Source organism: Heterodontus francisci, chromosome 45 (assembly GCF_036365525.1).
Source record: "Heterodontus francisci isolate sHetFra1 chromosome 45, sHetFra1.hap1, whole genome shotgun sequence".
NCBI lineage: Eukaryota > Metazoa > Chordata > Chondrichthyes > Heterodontiformes > Heterodontidae > Heterodontus > Heterodontus francisci.
The window spans coordinates 1816014-1843649 of NC_090415.1; the positions used below are offsets into that span (position 1 = coordinate 1816014).

The following is a 27636-nucleotide window of genomic DNA, read 5'->3' on the forward strand; positions in this document are numbered from 1 at the left end:
AGACCGGTCCCATAATCCCCTCAGAGACCGGTCCCATAATCCCCTCAGAGACCGGTCCCGTATCCCCTCAGAGACCGGTCCCGTAATCCCCTCAGAGACCGGTCCCGTATCCCCTCAGAGACCGGTCCCATAATCCCCTCAGAGACCGGTCCCATAATCCCCTCAGAGACCGGTCCCGTGTCCCCTCAGAGACCGGTCCCGTAATCCCCTCAGAGACCGGTCCCGTAATCCCCTCAGAGACCGGTCCCGTAATCCCCTCAGAGACCGGTCCCGTAATCCCCTCAGAGACCGGTCCCGTAATCCCCTCAGAGACCGGTCCCGTAATCCCCTCAGAGACCGGTCCCGTAATCCCCTCAGAGACCGGTCCCGTAATCCCCTCAGAGACCGGTCCCGTAATCCCCTCAGAGACCGGTCCCGTAATCCCCTCAGAGACCGGTCCCGTAATCCCCTCAGAGACCGGTCCCGTAATCCCCTCAGAGACCGGTCCCGTAATCCCCTCAGAGACCGGTCCCGTAATCCCCTCAGAGACCGGTCCCGTAATCCCCTCAGAGACCGGTCCCGTAATCCCCTCAGAGACCGGTCCCGTAATCCCCTCAGAGACCGGTCCCGTAATCCCCTCAGAGACCGGTCCCGTAATCCCCTCAGATTCCGGTCCCGTAATCCCCTCAGATTCCGGTCCCGTAATCCCCTCAGATTCCGGTCCCGTAATCCCCTCAGATTCCGGTCCCGTAATCCCCTCAGATTCCGGTCCCGTAATCCCCTCAGATTCCGGTCCCGTAATCCCCTCAGATTCCGGTCCCGTAATCCCCTCAGATTCCGGTCCCGTAATCCCCTCAGATTCCGGTCCCGTAATCCCCTCAGATTCCGGTCCCGTAATCCCCTCAGATTCCGGTCCCGTAATCCCCTCAGATTCCGGTCCCGTAATCCCCTCAGATTCCGGTCCCGTAATCCCCTCAGATTCCGGTCCCGTAATCCCCTCAGATTCCGGTCCCGTAATCCCCTCAGATTCCGGTCCCGTAATCCCCTCAGATTCCGGTCCCGTAATCCCCTCAGATTCCGGTCCCGTAATCCCCTCAGATTCCGGTCCCGTAATCCCCTCAGATTCCGGTCCCGTAATCCCCTCAGATTCCGGTCCCGTAATCCCCTCAGATTCCGGTCCCGTAATCCCCTCAGATTCCGGTCCCGTAATCCCCTCAGATTCCGGTCCCGTAATCCCCTCAGATTCCGGTCCCGTAATCCCCTCAGATTCCGGTCCCGTAATCCCCTCAGATTCCGGTCCCGTAATCCCCTCAGATTCCGGTCCCGTAATCCCCTCAGATTCCGGTCCCGTAATCCCCTCAGATTCCGGTCCCGTAATCCCCTCAGATTCCGGTCCCGTAATCCCCTCAGAGACCGGTCCTGTATCCCCTCAGAGACCGGTCCCGTAATCCCCTCAGAGACCGGTCCCGTATCCCCTCAGAGACCTGTCCCGTAATCCCCTCAGAGACCGGTCCCGTAATCCCCTCAGAGACCGGTCCCTTAATCTCCTCAGAGACCGGTCCCGTAATCCCCTCAGAGACCGGTCCCGTAATCCCCTCAGAGACCGGTCCCGTAATCCCCTCAGAGACCGGTCCCGTAATCCCCTCAGAGACCGGTCCCGTAATTCCCTCAGAGACCGGTCCCGTAATCCCCTCAGAGACCGGTCCCGTAATCCCCTCAGAGACCGGTCCCGTAATCCCCTCAGAGACCGGTCCCGTAATCCCCTCAGAGACCGGTCCCGTAATCCCCTCAGAGACCGGTCCCGTAATCCCCTCAGAGACCGGTCCCGTAATCCCCTCAGAGACCGGTCCCGTAATCCCCTCAGAGACCGGTCCCGTAATCCCCTCAGAGACCGGTCCCGTAATCCCCTCAGAGACCGGTCCCGTAATCCCCTCAGAGACCGGTCCCGTAATCCCCTCAGATTCCGGTCCCGTAATCCCCTCAGATTCCGGTCCCGTAATCCCCTCAGATTCCGGTCCCGTAATCCCCTCAGATTCCGGTCCCGTAATCCCCTCAGATTCCGGTCCCGTAATCCCCTCAGATTCCGGTCCCGTAATCCCCTCAGATTCCGGTCCCGTAATCCCCTCAGAGACCGGTCCCGTAATCCCCACAGAGACCGGTCCCGTAATCCCCACAGAGACCGGTCCCGTAATCCCCACAGAGACCGGTCCCGTAATCCCCACAGAGACCGGTCCCGTAATCCCCACAGAGACCGGTCCCGTAATCCCCACAGAGACCGGTCCCGTAATCCCCACAGAGACCGGTCCCGTAATCCCCACAGAGACCGGTCCCGTATCCCCTCAGAGACCGGTCCCGTATCCCCTCAGAGACCGGTCGCATCATCCCCTCAGAGACCGGTCCCGTAATCCCCTCAGAGACCGGTCCCGTAATCCCCTCAGAGACCGGTCCCGTAATCCCCTCAGAGACCGGTCCCGTAATCCCCTCAGAGACCGGTCCCGCATCCGGCAGGGACTGGTCCCGTATCCCGTCAGAGACCGGTCCCGTATCCCGTCAGAGACCGGTCCCGTATCCCCTCAGAGACCGGTCCCGTAATCCCCTCAGAGACCGGTCCCGTAATCCCCTCAGATTCCGGTCCCGTAATCCCCTCAGATTCCGGTCCCGTAATCCCCTCAGATTCCGGTCCCGTAATCCCCTCAGATTCCGGTCCCGTAATCCCCTCAGATTCCGGTCCCGTAATCCCCTCAGATTCCGGTCCTGTATCCCCTCAGAGACCGGTCCTGTATCCCCTCAGAGACCGGTCCCGTAATCCCCTCAGAGACCGGTCCCGTAATCCCCTCAGAGACCGGTCCCGTAATCCCCTCAGAGACCGGTCCCGTAATCCCCTCAGAGACCGGTCCCGTAATCCCCTCAGAGACCGGTCCCGTAATCCCCTCAGAGACCGGTCCCGTAATCCCCTCAGAGACCGGTCCCGTAATCCCCACAGAGACCGGTCCCGTAATCCCCACAGAGACCGGTCCCGTAATCCCCACAGAGACCGGTCCCGTAATCCCCACAGAGACCGGTCCCGTAATCCCCACAGAGACCGGTCCCGTAATCCCCACAGAGACCGGTCCCGTATCCCCTCAGAGACAGGTCGCATCATCCCCTCAGAGACCGGTCCCGTATCCCCTCAGAGACCCGTCCCGTAATCCCCTCAGAGACCGGTCCCGTAATCCCCTCAGAGACCGGTCCCGTAATCCCCTCAGAGTCCGGTCCCGTATCCCCTCAGATTCCGGTCCCGTAATCCCCTCAGAGACCGGTCCCGTAATCCCCTCAGAGACCGGTCCCGCATCCGGCAGGGACTGGTCCTGTATCCCCTCAGAGTCCGGTCCCGTAATCCCCTCAGAGACCGGTCCCGTAATCCCCTCAGAGACCGGTCCCGTAATCCCCTCAGAGACCGGTCCCGTAATCCCCTCAGAGACCGGTCCCGTAATCCCCTCAGAGACCGGTCCCGCAATCCCCTCAGAGACCGGTCCCGCAATCCCCTCAGAGACCGGTCCCGCAATCCCCTCAGAGACCGGTCCCGCAATCCCCTCAGAGACCGGTCCCATAATCCCCTCAGAGACCGGTCCCGTATCCGGCAGGGACCGGTCCCGTATCCCCTCAGAGACCGGTCCCGTATCCCCTCAGAGACCGGTCCCATATCCGGCAGGGACTGGTCCTGTATCCCCTCAGACCGGTCCTGTATCCCCTCAGAGACTGGTCCCATAATCCCCTCAGAGGCCGGTCCCATAATCCCCTCAGAGACCGGTCCCATAATCCCCTCAGAGACCAGTCCCATAATCCCATCAGAGACCCGTCCCATAATCCCCTCAGAGACCCGTCCCGTATCCGACAGAGACCGGTCCCGTAATCCCCTCAGAGACCGGTCCCATAATCCCCTCAGAGACCGGTCCCGTAATCCCCTCAGAGACCGGTCCCGTAATCCCCTCAGAGACCGGTCGCGTAATCCCCTCAGAGACCGGTCCCGTAATCCCCTCAGAGACCGGTCCCGTAATCCCCTCAGAGACCGGTCCCGTATCCGACAGAGACCGGTCCCATAATCCCCTCAGAGACCGGTCCCATAATCCCCTCAGAGACCGGTCCCATAATCCCCTCAGAGACCGGTCCCGTATCCGACAGAGACCGGTCCCATAATCCCCTCAGAGACCGGTCCCATAATCCCCTCAGAGACCGGTCCCATAATCCCCTCAGAGACCGGTCCTATAATCCCCTCAGAGACCGGTCCCATAATCCCCTCAGAGACCAGTCCCATAATCCCCTCAGAGACCGGTCCCATAATCCCCTCAGAGACCGGTCCCATTATCCCCTCAGAGACCAGTCCCATAATCCCCTCAGAGACCAGTCCCATAATCCCCTCAGAGACCAGTCCCATAATCCCCTCAGAGACCAGTCCCATAATCCCCTCAGAGACCGGTCCCATAATCCCCTCAGAGACCCGTCCCGTATCCGACAGAGACCGGTCCCATAATCCCCTCAGAGACCGGTCCCGTATCCCCTCAGAGACCCGTCCCGTATCCGACAGAGACCGGTCCCATAATCCCCTCAGAGACCGGTCCCGTATCCCCTCAGAGACCGGTCCCGTATCCCCTCAGAGACCGGTCCCGTATCCCCTCAGAGACCGGTCCCGTATCCCCTCAGAGACCGGTCCCGTAATCCCCTCAGAGACCGGTCCCGTAATCCCCTCAGAGACCGGTCCCGTAATCCCCTCAGAGACCGGTCCCGTAATCCCCTCAGAGACCGGTCCCGTAATCCCCTCAGAGACCGGTCCCGTAATCCCCTCAGAGACCGGTCCCGTATCCGACAGAGACCGGTCCCGTATCCGACAGAGACCGGTCCCGTATCCGACAGAGACCGGTCCCGTATCCGACAGAGACCGGTCCCGTAATCCCCTCAGAGACCGGTCCCGTAATCCCCTCAGAGACCGGTCCCGTAATCCCCTCAGAGACCGGTCCCGTAATCCCCTCAGAGACCGGTCCCGTAATCCCCTCAGAGACCGGTCCCGTAATCCCCTCAGAGACCGGTCCCGTAATCCCCTCAGAGACCGGTCCCGTAATCCCCTCAGAGACCGGTCCCGTAATCCCCTCAGAGACCGGTCCCGTAATCCCCTCAGAGACCGGTCCCGTAATCCCCTCAGAGACCGGTCCCGTAATCCCCTCAGAGACCGGTCCCGTAATCCCCTCAGAGACCGGTCCCGTAATCCCCTCAGAGACCGGTCCCGTAATCCCCTCAGAGACCGGTCCCGTAATCCCCTCAGAGACCGGTCCCGTAATCCCCTCAGAGACCGGTCCCGTAATCCCCTCAGAGACCGGTCCCGCATCCGGCAGGGACTGGTCCCGTATCCCGTCAGAGACCGGTCCCGTATCCCGTCAGAGACCGGTCCCGTATCCCCTCAGAGACCGGTCCCGTAATCCCCTCAGAGACCGGTCCCGTAATCCCCTCAGATTCCGGTCCCGTAATCCCCTCAGATTCCGGTCCCGTAATCCCCTCAGATTCCGGTCCCGTAATCCCCTCAGATTCCGGTCCCGTAATCCCCTCAGATTCCGGTCCCGTAATCCCCTCAGATTCCGGTCCCGTAATCCCCTCAGATTCCGGTCCCGTAATCCCCTCAGATTCCGGTCCCGTAATCCCCTCAGATTCCGGTCCTGTATCCCCTCAGAGACCGGTCCTGTATCCCCTCAGAGACCGGTCCCGTAATCCCCTCAGAGACCGGTCCCGTAATCCCCTCAGAGACCGGTCCCATAATCCCCTCAGAGACCAGTCCCATAATCCCCTCAGAGACCAGTCCCATAATCCCCTCAGAGACCGGTCCCATAATCCCCTCAGAGACCGGTCCCATAATCCCCTCAGAGACCCGTCCCGTATCCGACAGAAACCGGTCCCATAATCCCCTCAGAGACCGGTCCCGTATCCCCTCAGAGACCCGTCCCGTATCCGACAGAGACCGGTCCCATAATCCCCTCAGAGACCGGTCCCGTATCCCCTCAGAGACCGGTCCCGTATCCCCTCAGAGACCGGTCCCGTATCCCCTCAGAGACCGGTCCCGTATCCCCTCAGAGACCGGTCCCGTAATCCCCTCAGAGACCGGTCCCGTAATCCCCTCAGAGACCGGTCCCGTAATCCCCTCAGAGACCGGTCCCGTAATCCCCTCAGAGACCGGTCCCGTAATCCCCTCAGAGACCGGTCCCGTAATCCCCTCAGAGACCGGTCCCGTAATCCCCTCAGAGACCGGTCCCGTAATCCCCTCAGAGACCGGTCCCGTAATCCCCTCAGAGACCGGTCCCGTAATCCCCTCAGAGACCGGTCCCGTATCCGACAGAGACCGGTCCCGTATCCGACAGAGACCGGTCCCGTATCCGACAGAGACCGGTCCCGTATCCGACAGAGACCGGTCCCGTATCCGACAGAGACCGGTCCCGTAATCCCCTCAGAGACCGGTCCCGTAATCCCCTCAGAGACCGGTCCCGTAATCCCCTCAGAGACCGGTCCCGTAATCCCCTCAGAGACCGGTCCCGTAATCCCCTCAGAGACCGGTCCCGTAATCCCCTCAGAGACCGGTCCCGTAATCCCCTCAGAGACCGGTCCCGTAATCCCCTCAGAGACCGGTCCCGTAATCCCCTCAGAGACCGGTCCCGTAATCCCCTCAGAGACCGGTCCCGTAATCCCCTCAGAGACCGGTCCCGTAATCCCCTCAGAGACCGGTTCCGTAATCCCCTCAGAGACCGGTTCCGTAATCCCCTCAGAGACCGGTCCCGTAATCCCCTCAGAGACCGGTCCCGTAATCCCCTCAGAGACCGGTCCCGTAATCCCCTCAGAGACCGGTCCCGTAATCCCCTCAGAGACCGGTCCCGTAATCCCCTCAGAGACCGGTCCCGTAATCCCCTCAGAGACCGGTCCCGTAATCCCCTCAGAGACCGGTCCCGTAATCCCCTCAGAGACCGGTCCCGTAATCCCCTCAGAGACCGGTCCCGTATCCCCTCAGAGACCGGTCCCGTATCCCCTCAGGGAAAGGTCCCGTATCCGGCAGGGACTGGTCCTGTACCCCTCAGAGACCGGTCCTGTATCCCCTCAGAGACCGGTCCTGTATCCCCTCAGAGACCAGTCCCATATCCCCTCAGGGAAAGGTCCCGTATCCCCTCAGAGACCGGTCCCGTATCCCCTCAGAGACCGGTCCCATAATCCCCTCAGATAGCGGTCCCCTGTCCCCTCAGAGACTCCTGAGCAACCATCCCCAACCCATAGCTCCTTAGCAATCATTCCCATCCCTTAGCCCCTTAGTAATGGTTCTCGTGCCATGACCCCTCAGCAAACATCCCATCCCAAGCATCCTCAGCAACCACTCCCATGGCCCCTTCGAAACCATTCCCATGGCCCCTTAGCAACCATTCCTATCCCATAGCCCCTTAGCAACCATTCCCATGGCCCCTTCGAAACCATTCCCATGGCCCCTTAGCAACCATTCCTATCCCATAGCCCCTTAGCAACCATTCCCTTGGCCCCTGAGCAACCATTCCCTTGGCCCCTGAGCAACCATTCCCATGGCCCCTTAGCAACCATTCCCATGGCCCATTAGCAACTATTCCCATGGCCCCTTAGCAACCATTCCCATGGCCCCTTAGCAGCCATTCCCATCCCATAACCCCTTAGCAACAATTCCCATGGCCCCTTCGAAGCCATTCCCATGGCCCCTTAGCAACCATTCCCATGGCCTCTTAGCAACCATTCCCATCCCATAGCCCCTTAGCCACCAACCATTCCCATGGCCCATTAGCAACCATTCCCTTGGCCCCTTAGCAACTATTCCCTTGGCGCCTTCGAAGCCATTCCCATGGCCCCTTAGCAACCATTCCCATCCCATAACCCCTTAGCAACAATTCCCATGGCCCTTTTTTTTATTAGAACATTACAGCGCAGTACAGGCCCTTCGGCCCTCAATGTTGCGCCAACCTGTGAGACCATCTGACCTACACTATTCCATTTTCATCCATATGTCTATCCAATGACCACTTAAATGCCCTTAAAGTTGGCGAGTCTACTACTGTTGCAGGCAGGGCGTTCCACGCCCCTACTACTCTCTGAGCAACCATTCCCATGGCCCCTTAGCAACCATTCCCTTGGCCCCTTAGCAACCTCTCCCATGACCCCTTAGCAACCATTCCCATCCCATAGCCCCTGAGCAACCGTTCCCAAGGTCGTTAGCAAACGACCCATCAAGCTTCGCAACCATCACAGCCCATGGCCCTGAACAACAGGTCCTTTAGCAACCATCCCGGAGCAGGGCCGACCGATGTTCTATCCCATCCCATGACTCATAGCAACTGGTCCCTCAGCCCTTCGGAACCAATCATCTGGCCCTCCGACACCGCCCCCGTGTCCCTCCGAGACCGGCCTGATACGACCATGGGGTTCATGGGTTGTATTAAGATCTGTTTTTCAAGCTCACTTTTAGTTTTGGGGAAATTAAATTGGTGGATGTAACCTAATTGAAATTCTGGAATTGAAAAAAGGTTGCCACACCACCCCAGATATTTTACATTTCAGACATCCTTCCGTGCGTGCTGACAGGGTCAGAGTGAGAGAGGTGAGAGCCGTAAAACAGCAGGTGGGCTCATTTAGGTGGGGAACTGAAGCCAGTCAGTCTGAAGAGAATTGCCCTGTCTGAGTTAGCAACGTGAATTATTCATGTTGTTATCCAGAATCAAGGTTTTGGAGTTGGAGGTGATTAGCTTAAATTTGGGGCATCCCCAGGTCTACCACGTAACTGTGGAGTTAGATTACACCAGCACCCGATACTGGCCCCCCAGTCCCTCTGACAGCGGGGCAGGTGGATAAATACACGAGGGGGAAAGGAATAAGAGGACGTGTTGACGGGGGCGGTGGGGGGGAGGGGTTGTGAGATGAAGAGGGGGCGGAAAGGAGGCTCGTGTGGAGCAGAAACCCCCGGCATGGAGCTGGGGAGAGGGGCCGAACGGCCTCGTTCTCTGTTGTATACTGCATCGGAGAAGTCACGAGGGTTGTGTCAAGCTTTAGTTACTTGGCGATCCAGCAGTTGAGGTGCAGGACTGGAATGTTTGTTGCTAATGCAAATTGTGATTTCCTTAATAAGTTATCCCGATGAACAATCTCTCAGTGGGAACAGTGCAGAGAACGGAGCAGGCCCGGGTTGTTACTGCCGAACAACAGGATGACGATTTGCATCGGCCGGACAATGGCTCGTTGTTCCGCACGCAAAATAGGAACGGAAGCGACACCAATCTCGAAACCACAAATACAAACTCTCTCAGGCACGTTTCAGTCTGACTCCCAGCTCCGCTCAATGGCTTCCCACTCCCTGACCTCTTCGTCAGGAGGACGAGGCTTCCAGCCACTCTGCACAGACATATCCCGTAATCCAGGCCGACACTCCCCCGGTGTCAGTACTGAGGGAGTGCTGCACTGTCGGAGGGAGATGTATAAACTCTAGGACTTGATCTCTATAATCCAGTCCGACACTCCCCGGTGTCAGTACTGAGGGAGTGCTGCACTGTCGGAGGGAGATGTATATACTCGAGGACTTGTTCTCCATAATCCAGACTGACAATCCCTCGGTGCCAGTACTGAGGGAGTGCTGCACTGTCAGAGGGAGATGTATATACTCCAGGACTTGTTCTCCATAATCCAGACTGACAATCCCTCGGTGCCAGTACTGAGGGAGTGCTGCACTGTCAGAGGGAGATGTATAGGACTTGATCTCTGTAATCCAGACCGACACTCCCCCGGTGCTCGTACTGAGGGAGTGCTGCACTGTTGGAGGGAGATGGAAATACTCTCGGACTTGATCTCCATAATCCAGACCGACACTCCCCCCGGTGTCAGTACTGAGGGAGTGCTGCACTGTCGGAGGGAGATGTACATACTCTAGGACTTGATCTCCATAATCCAGACCGACACTCCCCCGGTGTCAGTACTGAGGGAGAGCTGCACTGTCAGAGGGAGATGTACATACTCCAGGACTTGATCTCCATAATCCAGACCGACACTCCCCGGTGTCAGTACTGAGGGAGTGCTGCACTGTCGGAGGGACATGTATATACTCCAGGACTTGATCTCCATAATCCAGACTAACAATCCCTCGGTGCCAGTACTGAGGGAGTGCTGCACTGTCGGAGGGAGATGTTTATACTCTCGGACTTGATCTCCATCATCCAAGCCGACACTCCCCGGTGTCAGTACTGAGGGAGAGCTGCACTGTCGGAGGGAGATGTTTATACTCTCGGACTTGATCTCCATCATCCAAGCCGACACTCCCCGGTGTCAGTACTGAGGGAGTGCTGCACTGTCGGAGGGAGATGTTTATACTCTCGGACTTGATCTCCATCATCCAAGCCGACACTCCCCGGTGTCAGTACTGAGGGAGAGCTGCACTGTCAGAGGGAATGTATATACTCCAGGACTTGATCTCTATAATCCAGACCGACACTCCCCCGGTGCTAGTACTGAGGGAGTGCTGCACTGTTGGAGGGAGATGTATATACTCTAGGACTTGATCTCTATAATCCAGACCGACACTCCCCCGGTGTCAGTACTGAGCGAGAGCTGCACTGTCAGAGGGAGATGTATATACTCCAGGACTTGATCTCCATAATCCAGACTGACAATCCCTCGGTGCCAGTACTGAGGGAGTTCTGCACTGTCGGAGGGAGATGTATATACTCTAGGACTTGATCTCGATAATCCAGACCGACACTCCCCCGGTGCTAGTACTGAGGGAGTGCTGCACTGTTGGAGGGAGATGTATATACTCTAGGACTTGATCTCCATAATCCAGACCGACACTCCCCCGGTGTCAGTACTGAGGGAGTGCTGCACTGTCGGAGGGAGATGTATATACTCTTGGACTTGATCTCTATAATCCAGACCGACACTCCCCCGGTGCCAGTACTGAGGGAGTGCTGCACTGTCAGAGGGAGATGTATATACTCTCGGACTTGATCTCCATAATCCAGACCGACACTCCCCCGGTGTCAGTACTGAGGGAGTGCTGCACTGTCGGAGGGAGATGTACATACTCTAGGACTTGATCTCCATAATCCAGGCCGACACTCCCCCGGTGTCAGTACTGAGGGAGTGCTGCACTGTCGGAGGGAGATGTTTATGCTCTCGGACTTGATCTCCATAATCCAAGCCGACACTCCCCGGTGTCAGTACTGAGGGAGTGCTGCACTGTCGGAGGGAGATGTATATACTCTAGGACTTGATCTCCATAATCCAGACCGGCACTCCCCCGGTGCCAGTACTGAGGGAGTGCTGCACTGTCGGAGGGAGATGTATATACTCTAGGACTTGATCTCTATAATCCAGACCGACACTTCCCCGGTGCTAGTACTGAGGGAGTGCTGCACTGTTGGAGGGAGATGTACATACTCTAGGACTTGATCTCCATAATCCAGACCGACACTCCCCCGGTGTCAGTACTGAGGGAGTGCTGCACTGTCAGAGGGAGATGTATATACTCCAGGACTTGATCTCCATAATCCAGACTGACAATCCCTCGGTGCCAGTACTGAGGGAGTGCTGCACTGTCGGAGGGAGATGTATATACTCTAGGACTTGATCTCCATAATCCAGGCCGACACTCCCCCGGTGTCAGTACTGAGGGAGTGCTGCACTGTCGTGAGCGAGTGTGATCAGCCAAGGAGGGCGATGAAAAACCTTACTCTGAATAGTGCAAGGGGAGGCTGTACGTAGAGGAACACACGCCACATTCTGGGTTGGAGGATGAACTGAGTGCAGGATCACGTGCAAGCATGCAAATACCCGTTCAAATAGCTCTCCTGGCACCGTTTCTCTCTCTATCTCTCTCTCTCTCTGCATGTACAGGGAAGTGGTTGGGAATTAAAGCAGAATTGCAGTGAGGTGTTGAGACGGTGAGCTACAAACATGAGGTTTCATATGCTGTTACTCGGTGTATGTGCCACTGCAACTGGTAAGTCAAGCTGGCGGCATTCCCGTTCCGCACCCACCTGTGTGATTGTGCAATGACATCACGAAGTCATCGACTGTCGGATTTTTCCCACCCTCGCCTCTCAGCCCCTCCACCCAATCGGCAGGCGTCCAAAGGAACTCCCACCCGAGACTCGTCTCCCCCGATAGATTCCGACTGCTGCTCAATGTCCAGTGACCCCTGGGTTGGCGAGAGGGGAAATCAAACAGTGTTCCTGCTCCTGATCACGATCCAGTGGGAGTATTTTGGATTGATACAGGGCTATGGGGGGAGAGCGGGGCAGTGGGATTAGTTTGTGATTGATACAGAGCTATGGGGAGAGAGCGGGGCAGTGGGATTAGTTTGGGGATTGATACAGGGTTATGGGGAGAGAGCGGGGAAGTGGGATTAGTTTGGGGATTGATACAGGGTTATGGGGAGACAGCAGGGCAGTGGGATTAGTTTGTGGATTGATACAGGGTTATGGGGAGAGAGCAGGGCAGTGGGATTAGTTTGTGGATTGATACAGGGCTTTGGGGAGAGAGCGGGGAAGTGGGATTAGTTTGGGGATTGATACAGGGTTATGGGGAGACAGCAGGGCAGTGGGATTAGTTTGTGGATTGATACAGGGCTATGGGGAGAGAGCGGGGCAGTGGGATTAGTTTGGGGATTGATACAGGGTTATGGGGAGACAGCAGGGCAGTGGGATTAGTTTGGGGATTGATGCAGGGATATGGGGAGGGAGCGGGGCAGCGGGATTAGTTTGGGGATTGATACAGGGTTATGGGGAGACAGCAGGGCAGTGGGATTAGTTTGGGGATTGATACAGGGTTATGGGGAGACAGCAGGGCAGTGGGATTAGTTTGGGGATTGATACAGGGCTATGGGGAGAGAGCGGGGCAGCGGGATTAGTTTGGGGATTGATACAGGGCAATGGGGAGAGAGCAGGGCAGTGGGATTAGTTTGGGGATTGATACAGGGCTATGGGGAGAGACCAGGGCAGTGGGATTAGTTTTGGGCTCAATCGAATGGGCAATCCATTTTTGGAAGGTTATCAGAGTCGGTGAAGTGGGTGTGATGACTGCTGTCTGTATGCTTGGGCACCAGTTGAAGTGTATGCAATGTTCCAACCCGCACAGAGCAGGAGACCCCGGCTCCATTCTCTGGTCTGTCCTTAGTTAGCTGATCTATCGGGAGGCCGAATGGGCTGAATGTTCCTGTGTAACAGGCTCGGTGGGGTGCTGTCTGGCCTGGGATGAAACATTGTCTGCAAGAAGTTGAACTGCGGGCTGGCCGTGTTAGTAACTGGGCGTTACTGTGGACAAATGTATTCATCGCTTTATCCTGAACCCATCAGCATGGGCTCAAGTCCGAGAGTATATACATCTCCCTCCGACAGTGCAGCACTCCCTCAGTACTGACACCGGGGGAGTGTCGGTCTGGATTATGGAGATCAAGTCCGAGAGTATATACATCTCCCTCCGACAGTGCAGCACTCCCTCAGTACTGACACCGGGGGAGTGTCGGTCTGGATTACAGAGATCAAGTCCTAGAGTATATACATCTCCCTCCGACAGTGCAGCACTCCCTCAGTACTGACACCGGGGGAGTGTCGGTCTGGATTATAGAGATCAAGTCCTAGAGTATATACATCTCCCTCCGACAGTGCAGCACTCCCTCAGTACTGACACCGGGGGAGTGTCGGTCTGGATTATGGAGATCAAGTCCGAGAGTATATACATCTCCCTCCGACAGTGCAGCACTCCCTCAGTACTGGCACTGGGGGAGTGTCGGCCTGGATTATAGAGATCAAGTCCTAGAGTATATACATCTCCCTCCGAAAGTGCAGCACTCCCTCAGTCCTGGCACCGGGGGAGTGTCGGCCTGGATTATGGAGATCAAGTCCGAGAGTATATACATCTCCCTCCGACAGTGCAGCACTCCCTCAGTACTGACACCGGTGGAGTGTCGGTCTGGATTATGGAGATCAAGTCCTGGAGTATATACATCTCCCTCCGACAGTGCAGCACTCCCTCAGTACTGATACCGGTGGAGTGTCGGTCTGGATTATGGAGATCAAGTCCTAGAGTATATACATCTCCCTCCGACAGTGCAGCACTCCCTCATACTGAAACCGGTGGAGTGTCGGTCTGGATTATAGAGATCAAGTCCTAGAGTATATACATCCCCCTCTGACAGTGCAGCACTCCCTCAGTACTGTGATCTCCTGGCCCAGAGGTGAGATCACGACACTCCGCGAGGGCTGACACCTCGGAGGAGGTTGGTATTGGAGATTGGACGGTGATGAACCCTTTGTGTTGCTTTTGTTCCAGGTTTGGAGTGGTTGAAACTGGAAGGTGGGGACGATGTGTGCGGAGGAAGGGTGGCGATCTTTCACGACTCGCGCTGGGGAACGGCTTGCAGCGACTACTGGGACCTGTATGACGCGCAGGTCGTGTGCCGGCAGCTCCACTGCGGGCGGGCGATCCAGGCCACCACCGGAGCCTCCTTTGGGCCGGGCAGCGGTCCAATCTGGCTGGATGACGTGGTCTGTGACGGGAGTGAGCCGACGCTCGATCGATGTGCCGCGTCACCCTGGGGCGAGCACAACTGTCAGCACAGCGAGGACGCTGGAGTTCAGTGTTCAGGTAACGGCCAGCTAACCCACTGAGAATGGGCGCCGTCCAGATCCCCCCCACGCCCCCCACCACCACCACCACCAATCAGGCAGTATTCGTTGAGTGAACGTGTCCTGGCCTGTGCAAACCGCGTCGATTCCGGCCAAGTCTGGTACTGAGCCGCACACACACACAACAGGAAAGTCCCAGGGTCCAACCCCAGCCAGTGCTGAGGAAGCTACTCCCAGCAAGGGCTAGTGGTGAGCAAGTATACCCCATTATAGGAGGGGTATTAGAGTCAGGGAGAGGGAGCAGTGAAGATTGATAGAATGGGAGGGTAGTGTTCTGGATACCCCATTCTAGGAGGGGTATTAGAGTCAGGGAGAGGGAGCAGTGAAGATTGATAGAATGGGAGGGCAGAGTTCTGGTTACCCCATTATAGGAGGGGTATTAGAGTCAGGGAGAGGGGGCGGTGAAGATTGATAGAATGGGAGGGCAGAGTTCTGGTTACCCCATTATAGGAGGGGTATTAGAGTCAGGGAGAGGGGGCAGTGAAGATTGATAGAATGGGAGGGCAGAGTTCTGGTTACCCCATTATAGGAGGGGTATTAGAGTCAGGGAGAGGGAGCAGTGAAGATTGATAGAATGGGAGGGTAGTGTTCTGGATACCCCATTCTAGGAGGGGTATTAGAGTCAGGGAGAGGGAGCAGTGAAGATTGATAGAATGGGAGGGCAGAGTTCTGGTTACCCCATTATAGGAGGGGTATTAGAGTCAGGGAGAGGGGGCAGTGAAGTTTGATAGAGTGGGAGGGTAGAGTTCTGGATACCTCATTATAGGAGGGGTATTAGAGTCAGGGAGAGGGGGCAGTGAAGATTGATAGAATGGGAGGGTAGAGTTCTGGATACCCCATTATAGGAGGGGTATTAGAGTCAGGGAGAGGGAGCAGTGAAGATTGATAGAGTGGGAGGGTAGAGTTCTGGATACCCCATTATAGGAGGGGTATTAGAGTCAGGGAGAGGGGGCAGTGAAGATTGATGGAGTGGGAGGGTAGAGTTCTGGGCAGCCCTTTGTGCACAGGTATCCCCGTCAGGACAGTGGGTGTGATGACTCTATGTGTTGTGGCACCACCTCACAGTGTAAGTTTTGTGTTGCTCCTTCTCCAGGTCCGGTGCCCCCCAGACTGCATGGAGGTCCTGACTCATGCTCAGGGAGAGTTGAGGTGTACAAGAATTCCTCCTGGGGCACGGTTTGCGATCGTAACTGGGACCTCGTGGATGCCTCGATCGTCTGCCGTCAGCTCGGGTGCGGGGCTGCTGTGTCCGTGAACACCAGCTTCGCCCCAGGAGGAGGTCCCACCTGGCTGGACGACGTGGGCTGCGTTGGGACCGAGGCGACCATCAGCGAGTGCCCGACAGGCCGGAGGAGTGTCGGCAACTGTACCCACGGTCATCACGCTGGACTCACCTGCTCAGGTCAGCAGTGATGGTGCGCAGCACTTAAAGGGTTTGCAACGTTCGGACCCACACAGAGCAGGAGGGCCCAGGCTCCATAGGCAGCCTGTCCTGAGTTAGCTGGTAAACGACGGGGGCTGAATGGGATCCTCCTGTTCCTGTGTAACAGGCTCGAGGAGGAGGCTGAATGGGATCCTCCTGTTCCTGTGTAACATGTTCTCGAGGGGGGCTGAATGGGGTCCTCCTGTTCCTGTGCAACAGGCTCGAGGGGGTGGAGGCTGAATGGGATCCTCCTGTTCCTGTGTAACAGGCTCGAGGGAGGGGCTGAATGGGATCTTCCTGTTCCTGTGTAACAGGCTCGAGGGGGGGGCTGAATGGGGTCCTCCTGTTCCTGTGTAACAGGCTCGAGGGGGGAGGCTGAATGGGATCCTCCTGTTCCTGTGTAACATGTTCGAGAGGGGGGCTGAATGGGGTCCTCCTGTTCCTGTGTAACAGGCTCGAGGGGGGAGGCTGAATGGGATCCTCCTGTTCCTGTGTAACAGGCTCGAGGGGGGACGCTGAATGGGATCCTCCTGTTCCTGTGTAACAGGCTCGAGGAGGGGGCTGAATGGGATCCTCCTATTCCTGTGTAACAGGCTCGAGGGAGGGGGCTGAATGGGATCCTCCTGTTCCTGTGTAACAGGCTCGAGGAGGGGGCTGAATGGGATCCTCCTATTCCTGTGTAACAGGCTCGAGGGAGGGGGCTGAATGGGATCCTCCTGTTCCTGTGTAACAGGCTCGAGGGGGGGGCTGAATGGGATCCTCCTGTTCCTGTGTAACAGGCTCGAGGGAGGTGGCTGAATGGGATCCTCCTATTCCTGTGTAACAGGCTCGAGGGAGGGGGCTGAATGGGATCCTGCTGTTCCTGTGTAACAGGCTTGAGGGGGGAGGCTAAATGGGATCCTGCTGTTCCTGTGTAACAGGCTTGAGGGGGGAGGCTAAATGGGATCCTGCTGTTCCTGTGCAACAGGCTCGAGGGAGGGTGGAGGCTGAATGGGATCCTGCTGTTCCTGTTTAACAGGCTTGAGGGGGGAGGCTAAATGGGATCCTGCTGTTCCTGTGTAAGCTTGAGGGGGGGGGAGGCTGAATGGGATCCTGCTGTTCCTGTGTAACAGGCTTGAGGGGGGAGGCTAAATGGGATCCTGCTGTTCCTGTGTAACAGGCTTGAGGGGGGGAGGCTAAATGGGATCCTGCTGTTCCTGTGTAACAGGCTCGAGGGGGGGGAGGCTGAATGGGATCCTGCTGTTCCTGTTTAACAGGCTTGAGGGGGGAGGCTAAATGGGATCCTGCTGTTCCTGTGTAACAGGCTCGAGGGGGGGGGAGGCTGAATGGGATCCTGCTGTTCCTGTGTAACAGGCCCGAGGGGGGGGAGACTGAATGGGATCCTGCTGTTCCTGTTTAACAGGCTTGAGGGGGGAGGCTAAATGGGATCCTGCTGTTCCTGTGTAACAGGCTCGAGGGGGGGGGAGACTGAATGGGATCCTCCTATTCCTGTGTTACAGGCTCAAGGTGGGGGAGGCTGAATGGGATCCTGCTGTTCCTGTGTAACAGACTCGAGGGAGGGAGGAGGCTGAATGGGATCCTGCTGTTCCTGTGTAACAGGCTTGAGGGGGGAGGCTGAATGGAAGCCTCCTGTTCCTGTTTAACAGGCTTGAGGGGGGAGGAGGCTGAATGGGATCCTGCTGTTCCTGTTTAACAGGCTTGAGGGGGGAGGCTAAATGGGATCCTGCTGTTCCTCCAAGAAGGGAAGGTTAATGTCGGAGAATGATCCAACCTGGTGTTTTCCCTGCACAGGGCCTTTCCCGCTCAGACTGACAGATGGGAGGAACATGTGCTCGGGCAGAGTGGAGATCCTTCACAACTCGAGCTGGGGGGCGGTCAGCAGCGAGGGCTGGGAGCTGAGCGAAGGGAACGTGGTCTGCCAGCAGCTGAACTGCGGGGAGGCCGTGTCGGTAAGCGGGGCCTACCACGGGCAGGGGAGTGGTGAGGTCCTGCTCGGCGGCGTCCGGTGCAACGGGACGGAGCGCTCCCTGGACCAGTGTCTCTCCAACCCGCTGGGTGCCGACAGCAGTGCCCGGGTCCGGCAGGCTGGGGTCGTCTGCTCAGGTAGGTCACGCACGAGCCTCCTCCCGCCCCCTCTTCATCTCACCCCACCCCCCACCCCCCTCAAAATACATCTCTGCGACTCGCCTCAACCCACTCCCTGTGGTAGCGGGTTCCACATTCTCCCCACTCTCTGGGGAAAGACGTCTCTCCTGAATTCCCCCCCCCCCCCCCCCCCACATTGGATTTATTAGTGATTACCTTATATCAATGGCTCCCTCGTTCCGGTCTCGCCCCCGAGCGGAAACATCTTCTCTCCGTCGACCCTATCGAAAACCCATTCATAATCTTAAAAACCTCCATCAGGTGACCCCTCAGCCTTCTCTCTTCTGGAGAAAAGTGCCCCAGCCTGTTCAGTCTTTCCTGATAGTTCTAAATGTTCTCCTCCAGAAAGTTGGTGAAAGATAGACCTGGAGCTAATGTTTACACACTTTTATAAAGATTTATTTACAGAGACACACAGGACAAACTTGCATCTCCTCGCCATTGCAATCTTTTCCTATTTATCGGGGCACAGGTGAATCCCAGTGAAAGCCCAGAACCTGCGTACAATTAATATCCGGTGAAGAACTGTATGTTTGCGTCGATAGTCCAGTGCACATTTCACCGTGTTCCCGCCTCCACTCCAGGTCCCGTGCCCGTCCGCCTGGCGAACGGGAATAACATGTGCTCCGGGAGAGTCGAGGTCTATCGTAACTCCGTCTGGGGGACCGTCTGTGACAATGGCTGGGATGTAAACGCAGGGAGCGTGGTCTGCAGGGTGTTGAACTGCGGGACGGCACTGTCTGAACGGACTGGAGCCTACTACGGAGAGGGGACTGGGGACATCTGGATTGAGGGTGTGAGGTGTCTTGGGACGGAGTCTACCCTCGATCAGTGCTCCGCCAACCCTCGAGTGGGGAAGAACTGCACACACAGCCAGGACGCCGGAGTGACCTGCTCAGGTGAGCGGGGGACACCTGTCCCCCGGGTCTATGATCAGTTTCGCAATGTATCTTTAGTCATTAATTCCTGAACATACCGACAACTAGCACAAGATCATAGACAAAACACGAACTGGTGGGATTAGTTTGGGGATTGATACAGGGCTATGGGGAAAGAGCGGGGCAGTGGGATTAGTTTGGGGATTGATACAGGGCTATGGGGAGAGAATGGGGCAGTGGGATTAGTTTGGGGATTGATACAGGGCTATGGGGAGAGAATGGGGCAGTGGGATTAGTTTGGGGATTGATTCAAGGCTATGGGGAGAGAGCGGGGCAGTGGGATTAGTTTGGGGATTGATACAGGGCTGTGGGGAGAGAATGGGGCAGTGGGATTAGTTTGGAGGATTGATACAGGACTATGGGGAGAGAGCAGGGCAGTGGGATTAGTTTGGGGATTGATACAGGGCTATGGGGAGAGAATGGGGCAGTGGGATTAGTTTGGAGGATTGATACAGGACTATGGGGAGAGAGCAGGGCAGTGGGATTAGTTTGGGGACTGATACAGGACTATGGGGAGAGAATGGGGCAGTGGGATTAGTTTGGAGGATTGATACAGGGCTATGGGGAGAGAATGGGGCAGTGGGATTAGTTTGGGGATTGATACAGGGCTATGGGGAGAGAGCGGGGCAGTGGGATTTGTTTGGGGATTGATACAGGGCTATGGGGAGAGAGCGGGGCAGTGGGATTAGTTTGGGGATTGATACAGGGCTATGGGGAGAGAATGGGGCAGTGGGATTAGTTTGGGGATTGATACAGGGCTATGGGGAGAGAGCGGGGCAGTGGGATTAGTTTGGGGATTGATACAGGGCTATGGAGAGAGAGCGGGGCAGTGGGATTTGTTTGGGGATTGATGCAGGGCTATGGGGAGAGAATAGGGCAGTGGGATTAGTTTGGGGATTGATACAGGGCTATGGGGAGAGAGCGAGGCAGTGGGATTAGTTTGGGGATTGATGCAGGGCTATGGGGAGAGAATAGGGCAGTGGGATTAGTTTGGGGATTGATACAGGGCTATGGGGAGAGAATGGGGCAGTGGTATTAGTTTGGGGATTGATACAGGGCTATGGGGAGAGAGCGGGGCAGTGGGATTAGTTTGGGGATTGATACAGGGCTACGGGGAGAGAGCGGGGCAGTGGGATTAGTTTGGGGATTGATACAGGGCTGTGGGGAGATAATGGGGCAGTGGGATTAGTTTGGGGATTGATACAGGGCTTTGGGGAGAGAGCGGGGCAGTGGGATTTGTTTGGGGATTGATACAGGGCTATGGGGAGAGAGCGGGGCGGTGGGATTAGTTTGGGGATTGATACAGGGCTATGGGGAGAGAGCGGGGCAGTGGGATTAGTTTGGGGATTGATACAGGGCTATGGGGAGAGAGCGGGGCAGTGGGATTAACAGCAACAACACCTTGTTTTTACATTGTGCGTTTACCACAGTAAACCGTCACAGAAGTTGGGGTCGGGAGAGGGTGAGGGGCCTTGAAGGGAGTAGAAGAGGAGGATGAGACTTGTAGGGGCTGGAGGAGGTTACAGAGATAGGGAGGAGGTGGGAGGGGGGGTGGGTGAGCGAGGGGCCATTGAGGGATTTGAACAGGAGGATGAGAATTTTAAAATTGAGGCGTTGCCGGACCGGGAGCCAGTGGAGGTCAGCGAGCACAGGGAGGGAGTGAGGGGTGAACAGGACTCGGTGTGAGTTAGGACACAGAGGGGGGGCAGCAGGTGTTTCGGATGCATGAAGTTGACGGAGAGCGGGAGATGGGAGACGGGCGGAGGGAGGGCGTGGGAGTAGTCGGCGTCTGGAGCGGGAAGGAAGGGCACGGACGAGGGTTTCAGCAGCAGATGAGCTGAGACCGGGATGGAGACGGGCGGCGCTGCAGGCGGTGGAATAGCCAGGGCTGGAGTCAGTGGCGAGGCAGCCGAGTTTGAGGCGGCCTTCATTCTTCCCAATATTTAGTTTGCGGAAATTTCTGCTCGTTTGGGACTGGATGTTCGACGAACAGTGTGACAAACCTGAGACCGTGTTCCCATCTCCGTTCCAGGGCCAATACCTATCAGGCTGGCGAACGGGAATAACATGTGCTCCGGGAGAGTCGAGGTCTATCGTGACTCCGTCTGGGGGACCGTCTGCGACAACGGCTGGGATGTAAACGCAGCGAACGTGGTCTGCCGAGTGTTGAACTGCGGGACGGCCCTGTCTGAACGGACCGGAGCCTACTACGGAGAGGGGACTGGGGATATCTGGATTGAGGGTGTGAGGTGTCTTGGGACGGAGCCTGCCCTCGATCAGTGCTCTGACAGCCCATCGGGAGTGAAGAACTGCACACACAGCCAGGACGCTGGAGTTACCTGCTCAGGTGAGGGGGCTCAGTCAACATGCCACTCTCCTCCTCACTACCGATACCCTTTAATATCCCACCCAGTCTAATCCCACTCTCCTCTCTCCCTGTACCCTTTAATATCCCACCCAGTCTAATCCCACTCTCCTCCTCACTCCCCATACCTTTTCATATCCCACCCAGTCTCACTCCTCACTCCCCGTACACTTTCATATTCCACCCAGTCTAATCCCACTTTCCTCCTTACTCCCCGCACCCTTTCATATCCCACCCAGTCTAATCCCACTCCCCCCACACCCTTTAATATCCCACCCAGTCTAATCCCACTTTCCTCCTTACTCCCCGCACCCTTTCATATCCCACCCAGTCTAATCCCACTGTTCCCCTAACTCTCCACACCCTTTAATATCCCACCCAGTCCAACCCCACTCTCCTCCTCACTCCCCGCACCCTTTCATAACCCACCCAGTCTAATCCCACTCTCCCCCTCACTCCCCGCATCCTTTAATATCCCACCCAGTCCAACCCCACTCTCCCCCTCACTCCCCGCACCCTTTCATAACCCACCCAGTCTAATCCCACTCTCCCCCTCACTCTCCACACCCTTTAATATCCCACCCAGTCCAATCCCACTCTCCCCCTCACTCCCCATACCCTTTCATATCCCACCCAGTCTAATCCCACTTTCCTCCTAACTCTCCTCACCCTTTCATATCCCACCCAGTCTAATCCCACTGTTCCCCTCACTCTCCACACCCTTTAATATCCCACCCAGTCCAATCCCACTCTCCCCCTCACTCCCCATACCCTTTCATATCCCACCCAGTCTAATCCCACTTTCCTCCTCACTCCCCGCACCCTTTCATATCCCACCCAGTCTAATCCCACTTTCCTCCTAACTCTCCTCACCCTTTCATATCCCACCCAGTCTAATCCCACTGTTCCCCTCACTCTCCACACCCTTTAATATCCCACCCAGTCCAATCCCACTCTCCCCCTCACTCCCCATACCCTTTCATATCCCACCCAGTCTAATCCCACTTTCCTCCTCACTCCCCGCACCCTTTCATAACCCACCCAGTCCAATCCCACTCTCCCCCTCACTCCCCGCACCCTTTCATAACCCACCCAGTCTAATCCCACTGTTCCCCTCACTCTCCACACCCTTTAATATCCCACCCAGTCTAATCCCACTCTCCCCCTCACTCCCCATACCCTTTCATATCCCACCCAGTCTAATCCCACTTTCCTCCTCACTCCCCGCACCCTTTCATATCCCACCCAGTCTAATCCCACTGTTCCCCTAACTCTCCACACCCTTTAATATCCCACCCAGTCCAATCCCACTCTCCTCCTCACTCCCTGCACCCTTTCATAACCCACCCAGTCTAATCCCACTCTCCCCCTCACTTCCCGTACCCTTTAATATCCCACCCAGTCTAATCCCACTCTTCCCCCCTCACCCTTTCATATCCCACCCAGTCTAATCCCAGTCTCCTCCTCACTCCCCGCACCCTTTCATAAACCACCCAGTCTAATCCCACTCTCCCCCTCACTTCCCGTACCCTTTAATATCCCACCCAGTCTAATCCCACTCTCCCCCTCACTTCCCGTACCCTTTAATATCCCACCCAGTCTAATCCCACTCTTCCCCCCTCACCCTTTCATATCCCACCCAGTCTAATCCCAGTCTCCTCCTCACTCCCCGCACCCTTTCATAACCCACCCAGTCTAATCCCACTCTCCCCCTCACTTCCCGTACCCTTTAATATCCCGCCCAGTCTAATCCCACTCTTCCCCCCTCACTCCTAGTACACTTCAATATCCCGCCCAGTCTAATTCCACTCCTTCCCTCACTCCACGTACACTTTAATATCCCACCCAGTCTAATCCCACTCTCCTCCCCACCTCCCCGTACACTTTAATATCCCACCCAGTCTAATCCCACTCTCTTGCTCCCTCACCTCCCCGTACACTTTAATATCCCACCCAGTCTAATCCCACTCTCTTTCTCCCTCACCTCCCCGTACACTTTAATATCCCACCCAGTCTAATCCCACTCGCCTCCTCACCTCCCCGTACACTTTAATATCCCACCCAGTCTAATCCCACTTTCCTCCTCACTCCCCGCACCCTTTCATATCCCACCCAGTCTAATCCCACTTTCCTCCTCACTCCCCGCACCCTTTAATATCCCACCCAGTCTAATCCCACTGTTCCCCTAACTCTCCACACCCTTTAATATCCCACCCAGTCCAACCCCACTCTCCTCCTCACTCCCCGCACCCTTTCATAACCCACCCAGTCTAATCCCACTCTCCCCCTCACTCCCCGCACCCTTTCATATCCCACCCAGTCTAATCCCACTCTCCCCCTCACTCCCCGCACCCTTTCATATCCCACCCAGTCTAATCCCACTGTTCCCCTCACTCTCCACACCCTTTAATATCCCACCCAGTCCAATCCCACTCTCCCCCTCACTCCCCATACCCTTTCATATCCCACCCAGTCTAATCCCACTCTCCTCCTCACTCCCCGCACCCTTTCATATCCCACCCAGTCTAATCCCACTGTTCCCCTAACTCTCCACACCCTTTAATATCCCACCCAGTCCAACCCCACTCTCCTCCTCACTCCCTGCACCCTTTCATAACCCACCCAGTCTAATCCCACTCTCCCCCTCACTTCCCGTACCCTTTAATATCCCACCCAGTCTAATCCCACTCTTCCCCCCTCACCCTTTCATATCCCACCCAGTCTAATCCCAGTCTCCTCCTCACTCCCCGCACCCTTTCATAAACCACCCAGTATAATCCCACTCTCCCCCTCACTTCCCGTACCCTTTAATATCCCACCCAGTCTAATCCCACTCTTCCCCCCTCACCCTTTCATATCCCACCCAGTCTAATCCCAGTCTCCTCCTCACTCCCCGCACCCTTTCATAACCCACCCAGTCTAATCCCACTCTCCCCCTCACTTCCCGTACCCTTTAATATCCCACCCAGTCTAATCCCACTCTTCCCCCCTCACTCACAGTACACTTCAATATCCCGCCCAGTCTAATTCCACTCCTTCCCTCACTCCACGTACACTTTAATATCCCGCCCAGTCTAATCCCACTCTCTTGCTCCCTCACCTCCCCGTACACTTTAATATCCCACCCAGTCTAATCCCACTCTCCTCCTCACCTCCCCGTACACTTTAATATCCCGCCCAGTCTAATCCCACTCTCCTCCCCACCTCCCCGTACACTTTAATATCCCACCCAGTCTAATCCCACTCTCTTGCTCCCTCACCTCTCCGTACACTTTAATATCCCACCCAGTCTAATCCCACTCTCTTGCTCCCTCACCTCTCCGTACACTTTAATATCCCACCCAGTCTAATCCCACTCTCTTGCTCCCTCACCTCCCCGTACACTTTAATATCCCACCCAGTATAATCCCACTCTCCTCCTCACCTCCCCGTACACTTTAATAACCCACCCAGTCTAATCCCACTCTCCCCCTCACTTCCCGTACCCTTTAATATCCCACCCAGTCTAATCCCACTCTTCCCCCCTCACTCCTAGTACACTTCAATATCCCGCCCAGTCTAATTCCACTCCTTCCCTCACTCCACGTACACTTTAATATCCCGCCCAGTCTAATCCCACTCCCCTCCCCACCTCCCCGTACACTTTAATATCCCGCCCAGTCTAATCCCACTCCCCTCCCCACCTCTCCGTCCACTTTAATATCCCACCCAGTCTAATCCCACTCTCTTGCTCCCTCACCTCTCCGTACACTTTAATATCCCACCCAGTCTAATCCCACTCTCTTGCTCCCTCACCTCTCCGTACACTTTAATATCCCACCCAGTCTAATCCCACTCTCCTCCTCACCTCCCCGTACACTTTAATATCCCACCCAGTCTAATCCCACTCTCCTCCTCACCTCCCCGTACACTTTAATATCCCACCCAGTCTAATCCCACTCTTCCCCCCTCACTCCTAGTACACTTCAATATCCCGCCCAGTCTAATTCCACTCCTTCCCTCACTCCACGTACACTTTAATATCCCACCCAGTCTAATCCCACTCTTCTCCTCACCTCCCCGTACACTTTAATATCCTACCCAGTCTAATCCCACTCTCCTCCTCACCTCCCCGTACACTTTAATATCCCACCCAGTCTAATCCCACTCTCCTCCTCACCTCCCCACCTCCCCGTACACTTTAATAACCCACCCAGTCTAATCCCACTCTTCCCCCCTCACTCCTAGTACACTTCAATATCCCACCCAGTCTAATTCCACTCCTTCCCTCACTCCACGTACACTTTAATATCCCACCCAGTCTAATCCCACTCTCCTCCTCACCTCCCCGTACACTTTAATATCCCACCCAGTCTAATCCCACTCTCCTCCTCACCTCCCCGTACACTTTAATAACCCACCCAGTCTAATCCCACTCTTCCCCCCTCACTCCTAGTACACTTCAATATCCCACCCAGTCTAATTCCACTCCTTCCCTCACTCCACGTACACTTTAATATCCCGCCCAGTCTAATCCCACTCCCCTCCCCACCTCTCCGTACACTTTAATATCCCACCCAGTCTAATCCCACTCTCTTGCTCCCTCACCTCTCCGTACACTTTAATATCCCACCCAGTCTAATCCCACTCTCTTGCTCCCTCACCTCTCCGTACACTTTAATATCCCACCCAGTCTAATCCCACTCTCCTCCTCACCTCCCCGTACACTTTAATATCCCACCCAGTCTAATCCCACTCTCCTCCTCACCTCCCCGTACACTTTAATATCCCACCCAGTCTAATCCCACTCTTCCCCCCTCACTCCTAGTACACTTCAATATCCCACCCAGTCTAATCCCACTCTTCCCCCCTCACTCCTAGTACACTTCAATATCCCACCCAGTCTAATCCCACTCTCTTGCTCCCTCACTCCACGTACACTTTAATATCCCGCCCAGTCTAATCCCACTCTCCTCCCCACCTCCCCGTACACTTTAATATCCCACCCAGTCTAATCCCACTCTCCCCCTCACTTCCCGTACCCTTTAATATCCCACCCAGTCTAATCCCACTCTCCCCCTCACTTCCCGTACCCTTTAATATCCCACCCAGTCTAATCCCACTCTTCCCCCCTCACTCCTAGTACACTTCAATATCCCGCCCAGTCTAATTCCACTCCTTCCCTCACTCCACGTACACTTTAATATCCCGCCCAGTCTAATCCCACTCCCCTCCCCACCTCCCCGTACACTTTAATATCCCACCCAGTCTAATCCCACTCTCCTCCCCACCTCCCCGTACACTTTAATATCCCACCCAGTCTAATCCCTCTCTCTTGCTCCCTCACCTCCCCGTACTCTTTAATATCCCACCCAGCCTAATCCCACTCTCTTGCTCCCTCACCTCTGCTATCACACAATCAGCTACCCCTTTAATCTTCTTTAGTCTCTCTTTGTAATTGCCACGGTGAAAGGCCAAGTAATCTTAGACCATTTTTTAACCGGGTTCTCCTCTCGATTCCAGGTCCGGTGCCCGTCCGCCTGGTGAACGGGAACGACATGTGCTCCGGGAGAGTCGAGGTCTATCGTAACTCCGTCTGGGGGACCGTCTGCGACCACGGCTGGGATGTAAACGCAGGGAGCGTGGTCTGCCGAATGCTGAACTGCGGGACGGCCCTGTCAGCACAGACTGAAGCCGACTACGGAGAGGGGACTGGGGACGTCTGGTTGGACAATGTGAGGTGTAACGGGACAGAGCCTGCCCTCGATCAGTGCTCTGCCAGTCCGTGGGGGGTGAATAACTGCAACCACAGCCGGGACGCCGGGGTTACCTGCTCAGGTGAGTGCGTTTTGCTTCGAAGCTTGTTCCCAATATCTGATCATTGCGGCCGTCTGCTTCCTCGTCAAGGGGGAGGATTTGCCGAGAGTTAGAGGTGCAGAGGTTTATAGCATTGGGGTGCAGACTGCAGAGCTTAGATCTGATCCCGTTGGCTGCTGGATGGCTTAGCCCGGTTTTATCGCGTGCTGCTTCCACTGTTTTGCACGCAAATCCTCCTGGGGTTGCAGCCTCACCAGGCTGAATTTGGAAGGTTTAAGGGACGATTTGATTGAATTTTTC

General features: G+C 56.1%; 1 protein-coding gene across 1 annotated transcript in view; it reads left to right on the forward strand.

Moving 5' to 3' along the window:
* Nucleotides 1-11937: 11937 nt before the first annotated feature.
* The window catches only part of LOC137356265 (deleted in malignant brain tumors 1 protein-like), a 44054-nt gene continuing 28355 nt past the window's right edge, over nt 11938-27636 (forward strand). Inside the window, exons 1-7 of the mRNA XM_068022138.1 lie at nt 11938-11983; nt 14314-14628; nt 15763-16071; nt 17884-18195; nt 18822-19136; nt 21208-21522; nt 27043-27357. Coding sequence (XP_067878239.1) covers nt 11938-11983; nt 14314-14628; nt 15763-16071; nt 17884-18195; nt 18822-19136; nt 21208-21522; nt 27043-27357 — 1927 coding nt within the window. The remainder of the gene's footprint in view (nt 11984-14313; nt 14629-15762; nt 16072-17883; nt 18196-18821; nt 19137-21207; nt 21523-27042; nt 27358-27636) is intronic.